The 24,862-nt window shown below is 39.3% G+C and overlaps 1 protein-coding gene across 4 annotated transcripts in view; it reads right to left on the reverse strand.

Annotated features, from left to right (window-relative positions):
• ITGA4 (integrin subunit alpha 4) overlaps positions 1–24,862 on the reverse strand; it is a 145,455-nt gene that overhangs the window by 34,051 nt on the left and 86,542 nt on the right. For all 4 annotated transcript variants that reach the window (XM_089329048.1, XM_089329049.1, XM_002712227.6 and 1 more), the window contains 4 exons: positions 24,118–24,208; positions 16,364–16,409; positions 15,829–15,983; positions 10,581–10,735 (listed from right to left, as the gene is read on the reverse strand). In XM_089329048.1, coding sequence (XP_089185174.1) covers positions 10,581–10,735; positions 15,829–15,983; positions 16,364–16,409; positions 24,118–24,208 — 447 coding nt within the window. The remainder of the gene's footprint in view (positions 1–10,580; positions 10,736–15,828; positions 15,984–16,363; positions 16,410–24,117; positions 24,209–24,862) is intronic.

Below are 24,862 nucleotides of genomic sequence, written 5' to 3' on the forward strand. Positions count from 1 at the left end.
TGTACATTTTATATCCTAGTGACTTCACAGAACTCTTGTTAGTTACTACAGCTTTTTCAGGTCTTTGTACTTGGATTTATTTATCAATTTGGGATTTTATACTTAATATTTTAGTAATTTCTAGAGAGCATTTCTCATTCCTGCTCTCATTTATGACAATTAATCATTACTTTTATTTATTTGACAGGTAGAGTTACAGACAGTGAGAGAGAGAGACAGAAAGGTCTTCCTTCCGTTGGTTCACTCTCCAAATGGCTGCTATGGCCGGCACTGCACCAATCCGAAGCCAGGAGCTAGGTGCTTCTCCTGGTCTCCCATGGGGTGCAGGGCCCAAGGACTTGGGCCATCCTCCACTGCATTCCCGGGCCACAGCAGAGTGCTGGATTGGAAGAAGAGCAGCCGGGACTAGAAGCCAGTGCCCATATGGGATGCTGGCACCACAGGTGGAGGATTAACTTAGTGCGCCACGGCGCTGGCCCCTGAATCATTACATTTTTAAAATTTATTGTCTTCTGTCCTCAAATAGCTCTGGAGTTACTCACAATTGTCAGTGTTCACACGTTAATCTTTATTTCTACATGCAGGCATTAATTGTCTTTTTTAAAAAATGTTCTCCATGAGCTTAAAAATGTTTTTTACCTTTTCATTTGATTATTATTTGCTCACATACAGATGCACAAATAATGAAATAATCAACAAAAAGTAATTTGAAAGCATTCAGAATTCAATTAAATTGAAGGTGTTCTAGACTCTCAAGTTTGTGAGAATATATGGAAATTAGGCAAAATCGAAAATGCTGTATCTCTTATGCACTTTTCTGAGACCTCCACGGACAGCAATGTAATTTTCCAAGTATACTGAACAAAACAGTCTTCTCCCTGTAAAAGCAGGCTAGCAAGATTTTACTAATAAAATATGAAGATTTATTACCAAAATCAATTGACAAATTATATGAAATAAGACATGCTACAGGCAAATCTATAAAAGTATATTAAGTCCAACAAAAATTGAAAGTAGAAATTACCTCAAGGTTTGAGAGGATAGCTTACAATCAACAGCAAGAACTAATATAGAAAATATGTAGTGTTTTCTTATTAAAATTCTTACTATACTCAGAAGATAATCTGAAGAATTGGTCTTAGAATTCAATGTCTTTCACAATAAACATTAAAATGTAAACTTCAATTGCTTCTACTTTTCAAATGCCCATTTCAGTTTACAGGTTCTTTTCATTTAAAAAATAAAGTCCTAGCGGCGCCGGCACACCGGGTTCTAGTCCCAGTCGGGGTGCCGGATTCTGTCCCGGTTGCCCCTCTTCCAGGCCAGCCCTCTGCTGTGGCCAGGGAGTGCAGTGGAGGATGGCCCAGGTGCTTGGGCCCTGCACCCCATGGGAGACCTGGAAAAGCACCTGGCTCCTGGCTCCTGCCATCGGATCAGCGCGGTGCGCCGGCCGCAGCGCGCCGGCCGCGGCGGCCATTGGAGAGTGAACCAACGGCAAAGGAAGATCTTTCTCTCTGTCTCTCTCTCTCACTGTCCACTCTGCCTGTCAAAAAAAAAAAAAAAAAAAAAAAAAAAAAAAAGACACTGCTTGCTATGCCCATATCTGATATTCCAGTGTCTGGCTGGAGTCACAGCTCCTCTGGTTCATATCCAGCTTCCTGTTAATGTGCACCCTGGGAGGCAGTGGACAGGATGGCTCAAGTACTTGGGTCCCTGCCACCCATGTGGAGACCTGAATGGAATTCTTGTCTTTGGTATTGGCCTGGGCCAGCCCTGGCTGTTGCAGGCTTTTGGGGAGTGAATCGGCAGAAGGAAGATCTCTTTCTCTGTTTCTGTCTCTCTTTCTCTGCCTCTTGACCATTAAAGAGACCCACACAATAGGGTGCCCACATGCATACAGCCAGGCGAGGCTGTTAACGTAACTCATAACTGAAGTTTCTACTTCTGTCTGATGAGCTCCTCAGGGTAGACTCCTGACATTGTAAATGATAGACCTCCTACTGAGCAACCTCAGTGGACCAGGTTTCTTTTTATCTAAGTTCTTAAAGGATTAGATGTGGCTTACACATCACTGCCTAAAAGAAAATAAAGAAAGGGTTATTTTAAAAAAATTATTAATTGGTAATCCCTAATCATACAGATTAGGGATGTGTTAATTATATTTATAATAACTTCTGATAAAAACCAATGAAGTAAATTAACAAAGAGAACACATACCACCTACAAGCCTGCATCTCTTCCATGTCTTTATGTAATTATAAAAGGATATAACTTTTCATTTACATTTTAAATGCATTAATGTAGTGGTTAGGGGAGGTGATCTGAACGAGAAGTACATGTTCAAATCTTGGGCCCATTATTCATGATCTGCATGACACTGAGCAAGATACTGTATCTGCCTCTGCTTCAGTGAGCTCATCTGAGCATGGGAAGGATGAGGATGGTGACAATACCTGTCCCTTACTGCTGTGAGGACTGAGTGACACAACAGATTTGAAAATTTAGATATCATAACCATGTGTACACTGTTTCAAAATGTGGCTTTGTAAGACAACCAAAAAATTACAGAGTGTAAGTTTTTAAAAATAAATTCTAGTGAACATTTGGAAGGAATGGAGAATTTGGAAGAAAACTGGATTACTGCCAATTAATGAACAATAAATAGAAATGAGAGGTATTAGATTTCTATTAACTAAATGGTATCTGGAAGACGTGGAGCATGAATCACAGTATTCAAGATCTCTGACAAATTTTCCGTTTTTATAGACACTTTTATTAAACAACTTAATGTTGATCAACTCAACATGAAACCCTGACCATGTAGGAATGCTGCAAATCAAGGCCCAAATCCCAAGTTATCAACTTGTAAAAATGGAACAGCTTGAAACGCTGAGTATTACAATAGCAAACTTGATTAAATTATCCCCCAGGTGTAGGAGCTAGACAGCCACTGATGGTCCCTCCACATGTCCACTGTTTTAATTCTTCTCAACAAGCTTGCCTTGACCAAATCACATGTTATCTAATTCATACTAATTTTCCACAAGGTCTTCTCTACATCTGGTGTATATTACTTTCATTATCCTAATTAGCTATTAATTATGCTTTTCTCACAATATACAAAATGTACGTGCACTCTTGCAAGAACTGTATTTGACAGATATTCACACTTACTTAACTTTAACAGCTCCACCTAAGGAAAAAGCTGTAATACCAAAAATGTCTAGAAGTGACTAATTAAGTATTTGGGAGAGAGAAGTAGATTTGCTTAAAATTTTTCATTTGGATGGGCATGTGCTATCTACGTTAAAAATAATGAAGATTCCATGCCACATTTTTATGGACACTTAAAAAATAGGGCACCCACAAGCATACAAATTAGCACATGCCTGAAATCACACAGCATCTGCCTTATTGCTTGACTTTCATGAAAATATCTATTCCTAGTCAACTTGAGAGATGAGCTGTAGGAGGCAGCATTATGGCAGAGATTAAGCTGCTGCCTGAGACTCCAGCATCACATATCAAAATGCCAGTCCAAGCCCCAGCTGCTCTGCTTTGAATCCAGCTCCCTGCTAATGCACCTGGGAAGGCAGCAGCAGATGGATCAAGTTCTTGGTCTCCTGCCACTCGTATGGGAGACCTGGAGATTCTGGCTCATGACTTTGGCTTGATCTATCACAAACATTGTGAACATTTGGGGAATGAACCAGTAGATAGAAGGTCTCTTTATCAGTCTGCCTCTCCTTCTGTGTTGCTTTGCCTTCAAATAAAGAAATCAATGTTGGGGGAAAATATGGTCTGTAGACCCAGGTACTTCTGTTGTGTTCATGTACTGAAAGAGTTAAAGAGGTGAGGCAACATATTTATGAAACATGATGTGAAAACATGAACACTTAGAGATATTCATTCATGGATCTACTATGTACAAGAAAGTTCTGAAAAATATAAACTAATACCTACATCAGGACTATAGCCCATAAATCTACCTAGCCACTAGGAAGGATGAGTATTCTAATATGTTCACGCACAAGTGCAGAGGAAGCATGGCTATCTCATCTATAATTGAAAGGGGCTGAGCAGGCTCTTCCATAAAAGAGTTTTAAGCAATAAATACGATCACATTTGTGTTTCTGAAATATACTTCTGGTGCCAATGTGGGGTTTGAGAGGTAGAAAGTACTACCAACACATAAATTAGAAGCTGAGCCAGCTCATCACACGAAATTAAAGTCACTTAATCTAGTAAGCTTGATTTAGAAGATCAAGCATTTACACTACAATTTCCCCAGAGAAGACAATATCCCCAAGACAGGTGTCCTAACCATTATATCAACAGAAACCCCTCAGATTTTCCCTTATAGAACTCTTTAAATAGTACTCAGTATATAGCATTCATAAATTTGTTAAATATATATTGAGTTTCTGTCTTATTAATGAATTGTGATAGCTCCAAGAAGAGTCTGAGGAAAAATTATGCAAGAGATAATGTCCTGCTTCCAAGATCTTGCAATATAAAAAAATACTGTAATAATCAATTCACTTACAGGGTATCATAATGCAGAACATATTTTTCTTACACTTGATTTTTTCAGCAGAAATTTTTGCAAGCATGTGCAAGCCTTTAGAGTGTTTAATTCAGAAAAGCAACTGCTTTGAAGCAAATGATACCTCATTAAACTATGTGCATTATAACCAACTAAAATGAAATATAATATAAGGGTGAGTATTGTGATACAGCAGGTTAAGCAGTTTTTGGGGCTCCCACATCCCACACTGGAGTACCTGGTTTAAGTCTTGGCTACTCTGCACTTTTGATCTCGCTTCCTACTAATTCACTGGGAGACAGCAGATGATGACCCAATTACTTGGGCTCCTACTACCAAGATGGAGTTCCTAGCTCCTAAGGTTTGTTAGCCTGGCCCAGCTCTGGCTGTAATAGGCATTTGGGGAGTGAATCAGTACATGGAATTACTCTTTCTCTGTTACTCTGCATTTAAAACACAACTAAATAAATCTTTTTAAAAATAAAATACAATTAAGGAGTGGATTTTAGGCAACACTTAAAGATTTATGTAACAAAACAAACTCCCAGTATTTAAGAAAGTCAAAATACATCAATTTGAGAAATCCAGGGGAAGAAAAGAACAAACTATATACTACATAGTTAAGCAGGCTACCTTCATAATTTTAATACAACATGATAAGGCCACTGAACTCTCTGGATCTAAGTATCTCTTTGGTGACAGGCATTCCTGGGCCAACTACCTGTATTGGAAATGCCACAGATGGTAAATTTTATTGTTTAATTCATCACCTCAATGTACCACTCTTCAATTCTCAAATATCAGTGGATATTTTGATGCAGAAGCTCCACCAAGATTGACCAAGAAATATCACTCATCAAAACATTATGGGAAGAGGCAGGCATTTGGCACAGCAGTTAGGATGCTACTTGGGATACCTGCATCCCATATTGGAGCACTTTATTCCAGTCCTAGCTCTGTTTCTGATCCAGCTTCCAGTTGATGTACACAATGGGAGGGAGCAGGTGATGGTTGTAGTACTTGGGTTCCCGCCACCCAGTGAAAGACCTGGATTGAATTCCAATAACTTGGATTGGGCTTTGCCCAACCCCAAATCTAGTGGTAATTTGGAGAATGACTCAACAGATCTGTTTCTATGCCTTACAAGATAAATAAATAAAAACTGTCAAAAACCAAAATCTCAAGAGAAGATTCACAAACATTTCTATAAACTTTTTCAAATTGTCTGGGTTTTCGTAATTCAAAACAACCACAATGTTATCGCTTGACCTAAGAAATCTCTAGGATCTAATAAAGTTGTATATTTGAATATAGCAAAGAAAAAGATTCATTTTCATATAGTTATATGGCAGGTGAAAACTACTTTTCATACAGGAAAAAGTAATGTCTAAGAGGAGAGGATTTGCACAGATGCATAGTTTAAGTTGTACAAAAATATTCATTGCCCTTAAAACCTTTTGTGAACTCTCACATCTAAGTTCTAGGTTATGCTTTAGCAAAATCCAATAAATCTGTGGCTCTAATAGCATAAGCTAAAGTTTGGTGTAATTGAACCACTGAAAAACAATGTAGTTTTTAAACCAAAATAAAAAATTTCGAGCCGGCGCCGTGGCTCAATAGGCTAATCCTCCACCTTGCGGCGCCGGCACACCGGGTTCTAGTCCCGGTTGGGGCGCCGGATTCTGTCCCGGTTGCCCCTCTTCCAGGCCAGCTCTCTGCTATGGCCCGGGAGTGCAGTGGAGGATGGCCCAGGTGCTTGGGCCCTGCACCCCATGGGAGACCAGGAAAAAGCACCTGGATCCTGGCTCCTGCCATCGGATCAGCGCGGTGCGCCGGCTGCAGCGGCGGCCATTGGAGGGTGATCCAACGGCAAAGGAAGACCTTTCTCTCTCTGTCTCTCTCTCTCACTGTCCACTCTGCCTGTCAAAAAATAAAAAAATAAAATAAAAAAAAAAAAAATTTCTTTCTTCCTTTATGTTTCATAAGGAATAAAATTCAACCATTCAAGTAAAATAATTCTATATGTCATTGTTTTAAATATGAGTAGACTTGAGAAAACTCATACACCTGCCTACAAAAGTAATGAAAATATAGTCAGTCTCAGGAAAATATGCCAGTGATGTAAAGCTTATCAGTTACAAATGTCACCTTATATGCCAAGACCTAACATGAAACTGGAGAATGTGTGATTAGAAGAGAATTATTTTTAAAGGTTTAAGTTTTACAACAAGATTTTAAAGATTTAAATTTTATAGCAAGATATAACCAGACACATACCAAAGATAAATCGTTTCATTTCCAGTTCTATGTCCAATTCCAGAGGAGTACATATACAAGGGTATAACTGACATTTACACCTGAAGGTAAAAAAGGTCTCTTCGGCTAAGCAGGTTTAAAACTGAACTCCAGAATTTTTCACTCCAAGACAGTTTGCAATATTTTGTCTCAATAGATGAAAACCATCTTCTTCTGGTTGCTTAGGCTACAGATGTTGGAGACACCCTTTCTCAATGCCACATATCCAATTGTGGGGAGCAACCGGACTAGACTGAGTTACTGGAATTAAGACTTATTCTATGCATCTGCTCTCCCACAATATGGCGCTGGGAGAGAAGTAAACAGCTTCTGCACAGCTGCCTCCAGTTCAACCAATAAACTGTAGGACTTGCTCCTGATTGGAGAGCAGCGTACTCGGCTTGTGGGCAGCCGAGTTAGGATTGGCGGAGGAGGACTATAAAGGAGGAGAGAGACGGCATGCACCGGGAACATCTAAGGGGAACATCTAGCTGAAGGAACACCTGTGCAGCCCCCGAGAAAGCCGGCCGGCGGTGTGCCGCTCCCCTGCGGAAGTGGGGAATGTGGCCAGGGGGAACTGCCCTTCCACGGAGGTGGAAGGGATAGTAGCCAACCCGGGAAGAACCAGCAGCAAACCCGGGGAGGGCCGAGCAGACGAAAGAACAGCGCAGGGTCTTGTGTCGTTCCCCCACGAAGACGGGGAGCGACATCCAATGGCGGGTGTGGGGAGCAACTGAGACTAGACTGAGTTACTGGAATTAAGACTTATTCTATGCATCTGCTCTCCCACAATATGGCGCTGGGGAGGAGTAAAACTTCTACGCAGCTGCCTCTCGCCCATTTGACTGATGAGCTGCAGGAGCTGATCCTGCTCCTGATTGGAGGAGAGCAGCGTGCTCGGCGTGTGGGCAGCAGAGCATGGATTGGTGGAAGAGGACTATAAAGGAGGAGAGAGACAACATGCACCAGGAACATCTATCTGAAGGAACACCTGAGCAGCCCCCGAGAGAGCCGGCCGGCGGTGTGCCGCTCCTCCGTGGAAGCGGGGAAAGTGGCAGGGGGAACCGCCCTTCCACGGAGGTGGAGGGATCGGCAGCCAACCCGGGAAGGACCAGCAGCAAACCCGGGAAGGGCCGAGCAGACAAAAGAACAGCGCAGGGTCTAGTGTCCTTCCTCTGTGAGTGGGGGAGCGACAGGCGGGAGACACAGCCATTGGTGTGCGCCTTTTTTTTTTTTCTTTTGACAGGCAGAGTAGACAGTGAGAGAGAGAGACAGAGAAAGGGGCAACCGGGACAGAATCCGGCACCCCGACTGGGACTAGAACCCAGTGTGCTGGCACTACAGGTGGAGGATTAGCCTATTGAGCCTCGGCGCCAGCTGGTGTGCTCCTTTTTATAACCAAGTCAGATTGTGTAACTTCTCTGCCCCAAACTTTACAACAGATCACAATATTACTCAAAGAAAAAGCCACCCATTCTGTATAAGATTACTTGTTTTCCACTACTCTTTACCTTGGTCACTTTCCCAGCTATCATCACCTCTCCCTTGTTTCTTAAAGTAACCAGACACCTTCCAGTCTTGAGGCATTTTTATCCATCATTCTCACTGTGAAGCCCCGTCCCTAGGACAGGGGTTTTCAGAGTAGCCAGCAGCATGGACAACACCTCAGGAAGTAGCAGAATCACAAACTCTCAAACCTCACTGCAGACCCACTAGTCAGGACTCTGGACGGGGGCCCAACAATTTGCTTTTAAAAAATTCTGCAGGTGCTGCTGTTGCACATGAAGTTGAGAACCACTGCCCAGAAATCTACCCAGGTGACTGCCTCACTTCCCTTAGTCTTTGCTCAGATATCATCTTTAAGATGAGGCCTACTCCAACCACTCAATTTAAAATTGTACCGCTCATGCTTTCCTCAAACTCTCCTGGAACCTCTTGCCCTTTCTCATTCCACCATCACCCATATCATCCACCAAAATACTACACCACTGAATGTTTAAAGACATATTACTGTTTATCTCACCCCACTAGACTACAAGTTCCATGAGGGTAGCAACCTTTTTGTTCTAGTCACTGTTACATAAAAGTGTCTGAAACAGAAGCTGTTTCTATTTAAGTACTAAATAAATACCTACTGAATTGAGTAAGTGGGTAAGTGGGGCCCAATTAGTATGGCAAGTAAAACATGCCCAAGTAGCAGGCAAGGAGTCTTCTGACAGATGGGGGCTGTAGGCCTGAGCACACAATCAACACACGTCATCTCCTCTCATTATGAGGCACACAGGTGAAATGCACGTGTATTTAATATTCTTGACACTGGACACATGTTACAGAACACAGGAATGATCCAGGCATCTTGACAGCTATATAGCGTCTTTGCTACTATTATTAGGAAGAGAGGAGGATTCAGGTTGCCGTCCTGTGCTTTCAGACTGTAGAAGCATAGAAGTGTCATTACTATTACCATTAGGTCATACTGTGTCTGTGAGACAATACACAGAAACCTCTAGTAAATTCCAGCTTCTACTCCACATTGATTCTGAAGAGGTACAATTTTGATGATTCCTTAGTCAAAGGAACAATGCCAAAAAACACAGGACTAAATAAACCATATCGATTTGCTCTCATTTTTACAAACTCAGAACAATGTGTTTCTCTGTGAACATCTAATTATGGCCTTGTTATTGCCTTCAAAACGCTCTCAATTTTGGTTTTAAAATCAAAAAATGTAAGTAAACTCAGATCTATGAAGGATGAAAAGAAAAGGGTTTCTTTAATCCCTACCATACAAATGATGGGTACATTAATATCCTCCTATCTTTTTGGCTCTGAACCATCTAAATTATTATTCTAGTTTTACAATAAAACTTGTTCAGAGTAACGAGGAAATAGTTTGGGGATTATTGCTCATAGCGTTTAATAGTGTACTGGACTCTTGACGCTTGTTTGTATTAGCTTAGACTAAGTATCTAAGGGAAAATTAAGTTCTAAGCTGAGGCTACTGTTTGAAATCCCAGAAAGGGCTCTTGGGAATAGTTTGGCTTTTTCATGACAATAGATTTTCTGATGAAGTACACCATTCCCTAATGAAAGAGACTTGGCACTGCTTCGTATGATCAAATTTGACCAATGTGAGGAGCATGATGATCAGTTTGGGAGTGTTTTAATAAAGGAAACATGAAATCGCCTGTGCTTTGGCAAGACATACTCCAAACCATCATGAGAGCTGTTGTCCTGGCCCACAGATGATCCCCACCATGCTACAACTGTGCAAGCTCCCACTGCCATCAGTGAGAAAGCTGGCGCATACACAAGGACACCATCCAAGAGCAGTCATGTGGGAGTCTGCTTCATTGGATCCTATGAAAAACCAACCAACTGCCCCGCCTCCCTCGACCCCCCAAGGACTACTATGGGACAGAGTCAAGCTCGAAGCTACTCAATATATACAATTCCAGGCAAGTGAATAAGCAAGCAGCGCTAGGAAAAAAGCAATTGTAGAAAGCAAAATGCTGATATTTCCAAGTAGTAACACTGTCAAATGTGACAGATGTGAAATAAAGATGAGGCAAAGACATGAGCTTTGAATTACCCAGGTTGGGATTGCTTAATTCTTTGGAACAATGGATCATTAGGGACCCTGTTTTTAACACATTATATAAAAAGATACCAACATGACAGTTTATTGTATTGACAATATTGAAGCTTATAAATTCATTAATAAAATACTGTACTTTACCCGCATAAATGCTTGATGCGTCCTACAGTTAGTAGCTTTGCTCGATACTTGTATGCTTCCTGTAATCACATCAGAAGTGCCATTGGAAGAAAAATAAAATCTTGATGGGGACTCTGCCTTTCTGTTCACATCCAAACTCATGTTATAAAACAAAACTGCAAAAAAGTAAAAAATTGTACATAATCAATTACCTATGCACATTTGCTTTATTGTTTTAAAGTGGTAATAGTCAAATTTATATAGAATATTGAAAACATTAACTCTTCTTTATTAAATAGTTTTTAAAAATTAATCTGAAACATCAAACAGGGAACAACTAAAAATGTAAATTTCAAAAAGAAAAATTATTTTTATATGTAATGAAGAATGTAAAAATTTTTCTTTAGTTTTCTATTAATACTAACATCTTTAGTTATTTGCTTATATATCAAAGTTTAAGGGTCCAGCACTGTGGCACAGTAGGCTAAACCTTCACCTGTGACACCGGCATCCCATGAGGGTGCCAGTTCAAGTCCTGGCTGCTCCTCTTCCAATCCAGCTCTCTGGTATGACCTGGAAAAGCAGTAGAACATGGCCCAGGTGCTTCAGCCTGCACCCACATGGGAGACCTGAAATAAGCTCCTGGCTCCTGGCTTTGGATTGGCCCAGCTCCAGCTGTTGGAGTGGTGAACCAATGGATAGAAGACCTTTCTCTCTGCCTCTCCCTCTGTAACTCTACCTCTCAAATAAAGAGCAAAATCTTTTTAAAAAAGAGAGCTTTAAAACAATATATAATTATCACTAATAAAAATTTTCAGGAAAACTTCAGATTGTTTTTTTTCATTTTATTATTAATATTTAATATATTTTTATTCTTTAGTCATTTTTGCCCTTAAAACAAATGACTGAGGAAGTAGGAGTACTGTGTTCAAACATTTTTTGGACTAATTTTCTCTTGTGTGGTTATGCAACTGATTGGATATAATTAGGTTCATTTATTTTTATTTGTTTCTGATTTGAAGGTTTGCTAGTTTTCTTTTAATATAAAGTGAACTCAGATTTTCCTTTTAAGTTTTGATATATAAAGTAAAACCTGTATGCTTTACTCAAAAACATCTTCTTGGGAACAAGCATTTAGCCTAGCAGTTAAAATGCTCTGTGCTACACTGAAGAACCTGGGTTCAATTTTTGTTACCAGCTCCTGACTCCAGCTTCCCACCAATGCAGACCCAGTATAGGCAGCAGTAATGACTCAAGGAACTGGGAACCCACATGGGAAATGTGTACTGTGTGCCTAACTGCTGAGTCTGGCCATGGCCCAGCACTGGATATGATGAGCATTTGAGGAGTGAACCACCATATGACAGTCCTGTCAGTCTGTGTCTGAAATAAATAATGAGGGGAAAATGTCTTCTTTCTAGCCCTATACCTTGATTACAGGTCCTCCCCCTACGTTTTCTGCATTTCTAGGATGCCCTTCTAGTGTTCATTAGTGTAAAAAAAATTAAATACAGACATTCTCTCAAGTGTGATGGGGTTTATTTCAAATATGACATAGTAAAATTCATCTGCTAACTGTTGAAATCTTCACTTAATGTATGCTAAACTGATCTTCTGTATATAAAGAGAATTGAAAATGAATCTTGATGTGAATGGAAGGGGAGAGGGAGTGAGAAAGGGGAGGGTTGTGGGTGGGAGGGACGTTATGGGGGGGAAGACATTGTAATCCATAAGCTGTACTTTGGAAATTTATATTCATTAAATAAAAGTTAAAAAAATTCATCTGCTAAGGAAAATCTTCAAATAAGCAAAAAGTAAAATGTTTAAAGCAAACAAAAAATTTCCAGCCAGAACTTGCCAAGAAAATGAAAACTATTTCCTGAATCTAAACAAATTATTTGCAAAGCAAGCTGAATCTAGTAGTCTATTGAGGTATCACTCATTTTACATAGCATTAATAAGTGATATTTTAAGAATTTGTATAGTTCCTTAAAAATAACATATATAGTTCCTGAGATGTTCATGTGTATTTTAGAAATAGCTTACGCCTCTGGGACGAATTCAGCCACGTGTCAGGAAAGTGACGAGCAACCAGCAGAATGGGAAAAAATATTTGCAAACTATGCAACAGTTAAAGGATTAATAACCAGAATCTACAAAGAGATCAAGAAACTCCACAACAACAAAACAACCCACCCACTTAAGAGATGGGCCAAGGACTTCAATGGACATTTTTCAAAAGAGAAAATCCAAATGGACAACAAACATATGAAAAAATGTTCAGGATCACTAGCAATCAGGGAAATGCAAATCAAAACCACAATGAGGTTTCACCTCACCCCAGTTAGAATGGCTCACACTCAGAAGTCTACCAACAACAGATGCTGACGAGGATGTGGGGAAAAAGGGACACTAACCCACTGTTGGTGGGAATGCAAACTGGTAAAGCCACTATGGTAGTCAGTCTGGAGATTCCTCAGAAACCTGAATATAACCCTACCATTCAACCCAGCCATCCCACTCCTTGGAATTTACCCAAAGGAAATTAAATTGGGAAACAAAAAGGCTGTCTGCACCTTAATGCTTATTGCAGCCCAATTCACAATAGCTAAGACCTGGAATCAACCTCAATACCCATCAACAGTAGACTGGATAAAGAAATGATGGGACATGTACTCAATAGAATACTATACAACAGTAAAAAACAATGAAATCTGGTCATTTGCAACAAGATGGAGGAATCTGGAAAACATCATGCTGAGTGAAATAAGCCAATCCCAGAGGCACAAATATCATATGTTCTCCCTGATTGGTGAGAACTAACAGAGCACCAAAAAGGAAACCTGTTGAAGTGAAATGGACACTGAGAAACAGTGACTTGATCAGCCCTTGTCCTGTCGATGAACAACTTAATACTTTATCTCTTTTAGTATTTTTTTGTTCTACTTAATACTATTGGTTGAACTCTTTAATTAACACACAATTATTCTTAGGTATTTAAATTTAACTGAAAAGTGATCCCTGTTAAATATAAGAGTGGGAATAAGAGAGGGAGGAGATGTACAGTTCGGCACATGCTCAATCGGACTTGCCCCAAATAGTAGAGTTAGAAACGTGTCAAGGGATTCTAATTCAATCCCATCAAGGTGACAGGGACCAATGCCATCTCACTAGTCAAAGTGATCAGTTTCAGTTCACAATTGATCATAATGATAGGATTAAGAGTCAAAGGGATCACATAAACAAGACTAGTGTCTGCTAATACTAACTGATAGAGTTAAAAAGTAGAGAACGATCCAACATGGGAAGTGGGATTGAATTAATACTATAACTAATACTCAAACAGTACTTTATACTTTCTGTTTCTGTGTGGGTGCAAACTGTTGAAATCTTTACTTAATATATACTAAATTGATCTTCTGTATATAAAGATAAGTGAAAATGAATCTTGATATGAATGGAATGGGAGAGGGAGCGGGAGATGGGAGGTTTGCGAGTGGGAGGGAAGTTAAGGAGGGGAGGGAAACCACTATAATCCAAAAGCTATACTTTGGAAATTTATATTTATTAAATAAAAGTTAAAATAAAAAAAAGTATCTGATCGCAATGGATTTGATAGTAAACACTGGTTTTACATAAGGGGAAACAAGCCCTATCTATTCAACATGACCTCAATCAGCACATCTATGTTAAAGGGTAATTCACTCAGGGGTCATGCTCCTAATCTGTTGCTTCTCAAATCAAAAACTCAATGAAGGGTTTGCTTACACCCTTTTATCACTGCAGCTCTGGCCAGAAAATCTCCATATAACTAATAAAATTGAGTCAGATCTAAAATGGAGATACTAGGCTCAATTCTGTATGTTTCATTATAAGTTAATTCAGACTGAGACCTCTTTGACATATCCATAATTTAATTCAGGAAGTACTTACTGCCCTTTGTGATGTGTAGTTGAGAGCAGCCTCAAAGGTAATTGGTATAATCAACTTGATAGGTCTTTTAGGGATGTTGATTTTGTGAATAATTAATGTCCAAATGATAATTCCAGGTTTCCTTCTCTTCTACCATGACCTAATTCCTCTAGATCTATTATTAGTCCATATTATTAGCTAAACTGTAACATAATTAGAAACAGTAATCTGTTTCCATACACATAATGCTTATAAAAATCACATATGTGATTTGAAATTAACCACAATTTTAGATGATACACGTTATTGCTACTGATTTTTGTAGGTTGACTTTGTATTCCACAACTTTGTTGAATTCATTTGTTAATTCACATAGGTTTTGGTGGAGTCTTTGGGTTTCCTACATGTGGAAAGATGTTTGCAAACACTTAAAATTTGATTTTCCTCTCTCCTGTTTGGATGTTCTTTATTTCATCGTGCCTAATTGTACTGGGAAGGATTTTCACTACGATACTGAATAAAAGTGGTGAAAGTGGACATCTTGTTTTGTTTTGAGAAATCTTGAGCTTTTCCCATTTTATTATGATGTTAGTTGTTGGTTTTATACATATGGCTTATATTAAGCTGAGGTACATACATTCAATATCTAATGTTTAGAACTTATAATCTTCTGCACTATTGAAATGATCACATTATTTTATGTTTTCATTAAACATACATTTAATGTGGTGTATCACACTTACAAATAAAATCAGCATGTGTCAAACCATCTTTGCATCATGAGATAAATCCAAATTGATCATGGTGAATAACGCTTTTAATGCATTGTGGAATTGAGGTTGTATTTTTATTACTTGGGAAATGGGTACAGTCCTCATGAGGAGCAATTTGCAGTAAATTAGGAGGTGTATATTATTTGTATAAATTAGAATCAGAGACTAGACTCCAGATAAGCTTTTTCTATTATTCAAACATAAGAGAACATGAAGAAAAGAATTTTCTTCCTCTTAGGTCTTCCTCTAAGCTTAAGTCAGCTCCAGATTTTCAAGACATCCGTGAAACTGAGGTGTGTAAATGTACTTTATATTTTGAAAAGAATACACAGATAAAGCTCAAGTTGGTTTTTCTTAAACTAACAAAGCAAGTGATACTCTAGTTTTGCCTCCTGTCATAATCTTTAGACAACTGTAGCCTTCTGATGTGCCTCAATCATTGGCTAAAACAGCAAGAAGGATCTGGAAAGGTGCTTATCAAGTGGCTGCTTTCTCCTGCCCCAAAGAAGACTTCCATGGGGGAAAAAAAAGACAGTGAATGAAATGCATGCTCTTTCAGACATTCATTTCACATGGCAACTTACCAATATAGCCTGGAACCTCTTTGCCTTTATATGAGAAGCAAAGTTTTAGATCAATGCACACAGAAGGCAGTCCATTTTCAATGCAATCAAATTTTGTTCTATTTACTGCCTCTGGGTGTCTTAAAGAAGCATCAACAATCACTACAGGTCTGGTCCTAAGAAAGAAAATTAGTAATATTAATTGCAATATTATTTTTCTTTAAGAAGACAGCTGTATTTGTCAGTTCTCATTAGCAAAGTAATTTGATGAATCTGCTTTATTAATAGTATGATAATATGCATTCATACTCAATTACATTTCTGTGCATGGATCAAAAGAAAATTTCATTTAAATGTCTAAAATATTGACATTCTTTGATGATTTGTTTAATTATATCTGTGTAACATGGGGAAAAAATCCTGAAGTTCAATAATTAAGCATCAGAATACCAAAACAGCATTATGAGGCCACCATCATCGCTGATTTTAAAACCTGCCTCCCATCATTTACAATTAAGCCCAATTGTCATTAAGCAGTGAAACTGATAAACCCTACCTTAGCAACACAGCAGAATTAGAGCGAAAAGCACCAACTGCTACATCTGGAGGATAAGAGACCACAACACAGATTAATGATCATCATTAGTCAAAGAGAATTACTTTTCAGCCATAAATACTTGACTACATGTCACCTTCTGACTGTATCAAAAAAATATTTACAGAAAATTAATTAGAAAACATAGAGAAGATGCCAAGATGGTGGAATAGGGAAACAACTACTGCTCCAAGCTAGGGGAATATAGTTTAAAAAAAGTGGAGAGAATGAAATCTCAGGGGAGAGTTAGGGAGAAAACTGTAGTGGAAACACCACAGAAGGAAGAGGGACACTGTGGCTCTAGGTGGAGGGTGTGGACATACAGCATGAGCACTGACACAACAAAGAACTCCAGAAGCCGAGAGCCTCGGCATCAGCATTGGAGAATGAGGTGAGACCAGCTTGCAGCAGCCCTAGCCACTGGCAACAGAGCTGGAGGGAGAGCCTGGCATGAGCTCTGCCTGAAGCCTGGTGAGGAACAGCGTACCTACCAACCCAGAGGAAGAAAAGGGGCATGCTTGTCTCTCCTCATCCCCCTGACAACCGTGCCCTGCAACTGGATGAGAGAGGGTGGGCCCCATTTTGGACATTGTAAAAGCTGCACCAGCCTGTGTCCACATGCCCAGCAACCGGCCGAGAGCAGATGCCAGACTCTGGCTGGGGGGTTGATGGGGATGGGCTCCTACATAGGAATGCCAGGTGTCCCCTGCCTCCCAGCATGTCACAGGCTCTGTGGTGCTCATATTGCCTAGGCAGAGTACCTAGAGGCAGCTGGCTCTGGGAGCATCTCTGCCTCTATGGACAGCACGGACTGGCAGGGTCAAAGTGATCCTTGGAGCCCCATGACTGTGGGAGCCTTGTGTGTTGGGACTGTGGAAACACTTTGACTGCCTGGGAGGGTACAGGGTGTGTCTGTGTCACTGGGCAGTCACTGTGATGGCTCCATATACTCCAGGCTCCCTGATTGCCTGGGGTGGGTTATTGCAACAGGATACATGCTCACACTGAGGACTGCACAGGTCCTTTGTGTGGTTATTGTGGCATTGGTGATGAATATTTCACACACTGAGGCTAGCACCTGGGCATTGGTAACCTTGGAGGAGGGGGAAGAGAGGGTGAAACTATGCCAGTTGTGCTGATTAAACCTTCCCCTCTGATAAACTAAAGAGATCTATTAAGCCCAACAGCAGTGTCACCTTGGACATTCCCCTCACCCTGGAGCACTGACCAGAGCTCCCTGGCCACACATTGCACAAGCCTCTTGGTATTCACTCAAAGAGCAGACATTCCACTAAGCCACAGAGGATTAGTCTGAAGATAAAAGCCATTAGAGGAGGAAAAACAATTATTTCCACACAGGCTAAAAATAAATGCAGAAATTCAAGAAATGAGAATAAGGAAGACAACATGATATCCCCAAAGGAATACAACAACACTTCAATACTAGAATGTGAAGACGGAGAGATAGATATAATGCCTGAAATGGAATTCAAAAGATTAATCATAGGATTACTCATGAGCAATCAGAAGCAAATCCACAAATTAAATAATTCAATACATGACATAAATGAAATTTTTTCCTAAGAAGTTGAGATTTTAAAGAGAAACCAAAATGAAAAGCATTAGAAATTAAGTATTCAATAAATCAAATAAAAAATGTGGTGGAAAGCCTTAACAACAGATTCAGTGAGGTAGAATAAAGAATATCTGAGTTAAAAATTTTGGAGTCAGACCAAAAAAAATAAGAAATTAGAAAAATTAAAAACATATGGGTCTTAGGAATTTCTGAAGGTATGGAAAGAAAAAATGGATTAGAAGGCCTATTTAGTGAAATAATTACAGAAAATTTCCCTAATCTGGAGAAAATGATGTCCAAGTACAGGAAACACATAGAACTCCTAATAGACATAACCAGAAAAGATCTCCACCATGACACATTGCAGTTAAAATTTCCACAGTAAAATATAAGGAAATTATTCTAAAATGTGCAAAAGAGAAATGCTAAATTACTTTCAGAGGATCCCCAATTAGACTCACAGCTGACTTCTTATCAGAAACCCAATAAGCTAGGAGAGAATAGTGAGATATACAGTCTTAAGAGAAAAACACTGTCAACTCAGAATGCTGTACTCTGCAAAGCTCTCATTTTTGAATGAAAGTAAAACAAAGACTTTCTATAACAAAAGGAAATTGAAAGAATTTGTCACAGTTCATCCTGCCTTTAAAAAGATGCTTAAGGATGTGCTACATACAGAAACACAGAGAGATGGCCATCATTATGAAGGAATGTTAAGGCAGAAAATCTCCCAGCAAAAATACAAAGGAAATCCAAAATAAACACTAGGAGTATTTATGGAAAAATTTCAAGGCCAACTCATTACTTATCAATAGTCACCCTGAATGCAATGGCCTCAACTCTCCAGGTAAAAGATACAGATTGGCTCAATGGATTAAAAAACAAGACCCATCTATCTGCTGCCTACAAGAAACATATCTCACCCACAAAGATGCATGCAGGCTAGAAGTGAAAGGATGGAAAAAGATATTCCATGCTAACAGAAAGGAAAAAAGAGCCAGTGTAAGCATCTTAATATCAGAAAAAATAGACATTGGCACAAAGACTGTTAAAAGAGACAAAGAAGGGCACTATGTAATGATTAGGGGATCAATTCAACAGGAAGATGTGATTATAATAAATTTATACATACCCAATTACAGGATGCCTGGCTATTTAAAAGAAATTTTAATGGATCCAAATGGAGACACAGACTCTAATACAATAGTAATGGGGGACTTCGATACCCCCACTTTAAGCAATGGACAGGTCAATCAGACAGAAAATCAGCAGAGTTAAACACTATAGACCGAATGGACCTGATATCTAGAGAACTTTTCATTCCATGCTTGCAGGATTCACACACTTCTCACCAGTGTGTGGAACTTTCTCTAGGATAGATCACTTGCTAGGCCATAAAGCAAGTCTCAGCAAATTCAAAAATTTGAAATCATACACACATCTTCTCTGTCCACAATGGAATGAAGCTGGAAATCAACAGCTCCAGAGTCTCTAGAACATATGCAAACACATGCAGACTGAACAACATGCTCCTGAATAAACAATGGGTCATTGAAGAAATCAAGAGAAATCAAAAAATTTCTGGAAATGAATGGAGATGACAATACAACATATCAAAACTTATGAGAGACAACAAAAGCAGTATTCAGAGGGAAGTTTATAGCAATTGGTGCCTCCAGCAAGAAATAGGAAAGGCACCAAATAAATGAGCTATCAATGAATCTCAAGGACCTAGAAAAACAACAAACCAGACCCAAAATTAGTAGGAGAAAGGAAATAATTAAAATTAGAGAAAACATAAATACAATGGAAACAAACTAAAAAAGACCAAAAGATCAGTAAAACAGAGCTGGTTTTTTGAAAAAATAAGTGAAATTGATACACCAATTACCCAACTAACCAAAAAAAGAGAGGGAGAAGACCCAAATAACATCAGAGATGAAAAAGGAAATATAACAACAGTTACCACTGAAATAAAAAGAATCATCAGAAATTATTAAAAAGAGCCATTTGCCAACAAAGCAGGAAACCTGGAGGAAATGGATAGACTCCTAGACACAAACAATCTACCAAAATGGAGCCATGAAGATACAGAAAACCTAAACCAAGACGGAGACTGAATCAATAATAAAGACCCTCCCAACAAAGGAAAGCCCAGGATCAGACAGCTTCACTGCTGAATTCTACCAGACATTTAAAAAGAAATAATTCTGGGGCCAGCACTGTGGTGCAGTAGGTTAATACTCTTCCTGTGGCACCATCACTTCAAATGGGTGCCAGTTCTAGTCCTGGTCCTGCCTGCTCCTCTTCTAATCCAGCTCTCTGCTATGGCCTGGGAAAGTTGTGGAAGATGGCCCAAGCACTTGGGCCCTGGGCCCCTGTACCCATGTGGGAGACCTGGAAGAAGCTCTTGGCTCCTGGCTTTGGATTAGTGTAGCTCCGGCCATTGCGGCCAATTGGAGAGTGAACCAGCAGATGGAATACCTCTCTCTCTCTGTCTCTCCCTCTGTCTAAACTCTACCTCTCAAATAAATAAAATCTCACCACTGCTATTCAATATAGTCTTTGAAGTTCTAGAGCCTTTAGGCAAGAAAAAGAAATCAAATAGATAAATTTTGGAAGGAGGAAGTCAAACTATCCCTATTAGCAGGTGACATGTTTCTATATAAGGACTATTGGAACCTATAAAAGACTTTGGTAAAGTGACAGGATATAAAATCAATACAGAGAAATCAACAGCGTTTATGGAAAGAAGTTGAGAAAGAACTTCTAAGAACAATCCCATTCACAAAAGCTACAAAAAATTAAGTATCTTGGAATACATTTAACCAAGGATTTAAAAGATCTCTATGAGGCCGGCACTGTGGCTCAATAGGCTAATCCTTCACTTGTGGCACCAGCACACTGGGCTCTAGTCCCGGTCGGGGTGCCGAATTCTGTCCTGGTTGACCCTCTTCCAGGCCAGCTCTCTGCTGTAGCCCAGGAGGGCAGTGGAGGATGTCCCAAGTCCTTAGGCTATGCACCCACGTGGGAGACCAGAAGCACCTGGCTTCTGGCTTCAGATCAGCGCAGTGTGCTGGCCACGGCAGCCATTGGAGGGTGAACCAACAGTAAAAGGAAGACCTTTCATTCTGTCTGTCTCTCTCACTGTCCACTCTGCCTGTCAAAAAAAAAAAAAAAAAAAAAAAGACAAAAAGATCTCTATGATGAAAACTGCAAAACATTAAAGAAAGAAATAGAAGGAAACATTAAAAAATGGAAAAATTCTTCCGTGTTTATGGACTGGAAGAATCAGTATCAACAAAATGTCCACGCTACCGAAAGCAATACACAGACTCAATGCAATTCCAATCAAAATGCCAAGGACAGTCTTCTCAGATAGAAAATATGCTGAAGTTCACATGGAAACACAGGAGACACCAAATACCTAAGCAATCTTACACAATAAAAACAAAGCAGGAGACCTCATAACACCAGATTTCAAGACATACTACAACACATTTATAATCAAAAGAGCCTGGTATTGGCACAAATACAGACTTGTAGACCAATGCAGCAGAATAGAAACTCCAGAAATCCACAAATCTACAACCAATTTATCTTTGACAAAGGAGCTACCATCAAAGCTAACATCAATCCCTGGAGCAAGGGTAGTCTCTTCAACAAATGGTGCTGGTAAAACTAGATCTCTGTAGGCAGAAGTATTAAGCAAGACTCCTACTTTACACCTTACATGAAAATCTACTCAAAATGGATCAAAGACCTACATCTATGCCCAATACCATCAAATTAGAGAACACTAGGGAAACCCTGCAAAACTTTGGCAAAGGCAAATACCTCTGGAGAAGACCCCAGAAGCACAGGCACTCAAGGCCAAAATTGACAAATGGGATTACATCAAGCTGAGAAGCTTCTGCACTGCAAGAGACACTCAGCAAGGTGAAGGTTCAACTGACAGAATGGGAGAAAATATTTGCAAACTAAGCAACTGATAAAGGTTTACCATCCAGAATCTATAAAGAGCTCAAGAAAATCAAAAACATGGGGCCAGCACTGTGATTTAGAGGGTAAAGTTGCAGGCTGCCTGCAGTGTTGGCATGCCATATGCGCACCAGTTCGAGTCCCGGCTGCTCCACTTCTGATCCAGCTCTCTGCTATGGTCTGGGAAAGCAGCTGAATATGGCCCAAGTTCTTGATCCCCTGCACCTGTGTGGGAGACCTAGAAGCAGCTCCTGGCTTCGGATCAGCTCAGCTCCAGCCCTTGTGGCTGTTTGGGGATTGAACCAACAGATGGAAGATCCTCCCTCCCTCCCTCCCTCCCTCCCTCCCTCTCTCTCTCTCTGCCTCTAATTATGGGTTTCAAATAAATAAATTGTTTAAAAAAGAAACTCAACAACAAATAAAATAATCCAATGAAGGAATGGGCAAAGGACTTGAACAGGCATTTTCAAGAGAAGAAATTCAAATAGCCAAAAGACACATGAAAAAATGCTCAGGATCACTAACCATCAGAGAAATACAAATCAAAACCACAATGAAGTTTCACCTCACCCCAGGAAGAATGGCTTTCATACAGAAATCAACAAAAAAATGATGTTGAGAATGTGGAGAAAAAGGTACCCTACTCCACTGTTGATGGGAATGTAAACTGGTGCAGTCACTGTGGAAGAGAGTATTGAGATACCTCAGAAATCTGAAAATAGACCTACCATATGACCCAATCATTCCACTCCTGGGTATTTACCCAAAGGAAGTGAAATCAGCATATGCAAGAGTTATTTGTACCCCATGTTTACTGCAGCTCAATTCACAATAGCTAAGATGTGCAATCAACCCAGATGTCTGTCAATAGAAGACTGGATAAGGAAATTATGGTGTATGTACACCAAGGAATACTACATAGCAGTACAAAAAAAATGAAATCCTGTCTTTTGCAACAAAATGGATACAACTGGAAACCATTATACTTAGTGAAATAAACAAGTCCCCAAGAGACAAATACCATATATCCCCTCTGATATGTGGTAACTAATAAGAGTACCTAATAGGTAATCTATAGGAGTGAAATTGACACTTTCAGATATGATTTTGAACAGCCCATGTCTCAATTGTTGAGGAACAGGTTGTTTTTTTTCTTCATACTATTTTTTGAACCTTAGTGCAGGGTTAATCGTATGAGTATAAAGTTAACCAAAAATAGATCATTGTAAAGAGTAAGAATGAGAATAGAACTAGGAGGAAGAAGAGTGGGAGAACTGGTGAGAGGGAGTGTGCGGTAGGAGCAATCACTAGGGTCTCAAATTTGTATATATGAAATGCATGAAGTTTGTGTACCTTACATAAAAGGTTTCTAGGTAAAAAAATAAAACCAGACTAGCACCTTAAGAATCATTCTATATTTCCATGAATGGTTTTACAGTAACTCACTTCTTTCTAATATAACCTAAAGAAACTTTATGATAAAAAAATATGCTATGAAGATTATTTTACTAAACCAAAACTCAATTTCTGGGACTAGAAACATTCATCAAGAAATTTCATGTTGTAAAAAAGTTTCTTCTTTATTTGTATATTTGACGGATTATCATTGGTTTCAAGAACAAGGAATATAACATTAAATAAGTGAGGTGTACAGATAAGGAATTACTAGATTATTTCTGCCCTATCTTTGAAATGAAAACAGTTTTGAACGAAAGGAGAACCAGCATCGTGGCAGTGGGATAAGCCATCACTTGCAACACCAGCATCCCATGTCTGAGTGCCAGTTTGAGTCCCCACTATTCTGCTTCCCATCCAGTTCCCTGTTAATGTCCTGGGAAAGCAGAACAAGATGGCCAAAGTGCGTGGGACCCTACTATCCACATTGGAAACCTGGTTCCTGGCTTCAGTATGGCCCAGCCCTGGTCATTGTGACCATTAGGAGAGTAAACTTACAGAGAGAGGATCTCTCTCATTCACTCTGTCTTTCCCCATCATTCTGCCTTTCAAATAAGTAAATCTTTAAAAATTAAATCAAAAAATCAGTAAATTAAAGGCTTTCTTATGAATTTTGAAGCCTTTCATACTGTGCTTCATAATAAATCAGTGTCCAAAGTAGAGTTTATTTCAATTTATAAAATATGGTCAACTTTACACTCACCTACATATCCGTTGTTATCTGCATCAATTTGTCCTGATATCGACTGTCCAAACATACTTAATGATTTGCTGACTTGAAGCCCTTCAATTCTCTGAAAAACAGGTAAGTTGAATGGAAAAAGGTTTCTGAACACCTAATAGCCCAGAGAACCAATGATTTAGCTAAATAATACACCTTCCCATGAATTTCCTGGCTCATTTACCAACAGCATGCATTTCATTTAAGTCAAATACTTCTGAGAGAGACAACATTTTCTAGTTTTCAATGGAAAACTGTTATCTATCTTGTGACTGAAAAACATATTTCACTTTGCGTGCAAAGGGAAAATCATGTAGCACAGATTTTTTAACCATCCTCACTCCTTCTCTCCAAGTATTTTTTTCAGGCTCTGTACTTACCTGTTCAACCAACATGAACAACAAATAACTGAGAAAATAACATGTCTATATTCACTCAGTGAAAACTACTACTTGGGCTTTTGATGAAAGCAAACTTATTTAGGCAGTTTGCTTCCTGCCTTTTAACAAGAACAACCGAAGTCAGATAAAAGCATCCTACTCCATGTTTCTAATTTCATGTCCAGAAAGTGATTTATTAATATCAGACATCTATCCATGCTAAAAATAATCAGTATTTTTAGTAGATAAGTACATATCTTTCATGTTAAATATAGAGAATTATTTGTACATTTTTTCCTGGCCAAAAATAACAGTAATAATGTTTCCATAAAGATGTATTTGAAAAA

This window comes from Oryctolagus cuniculus, chromosome 3 (genome assembly GCF_051225735.1).
Source record: "Oryctolagus cuniculus isolate XC-2025 breed Fujian yellow rabbit chromosome 3, ASM5122573v1, whole genome shotgun sequence".
Taxonomy (NCBI): Eukaryota; Metazoa; Chordata; class Mammalia; order Lagomorpha; family Leporidae; genus Oryctolagus; species Oryctolagus cuniculus.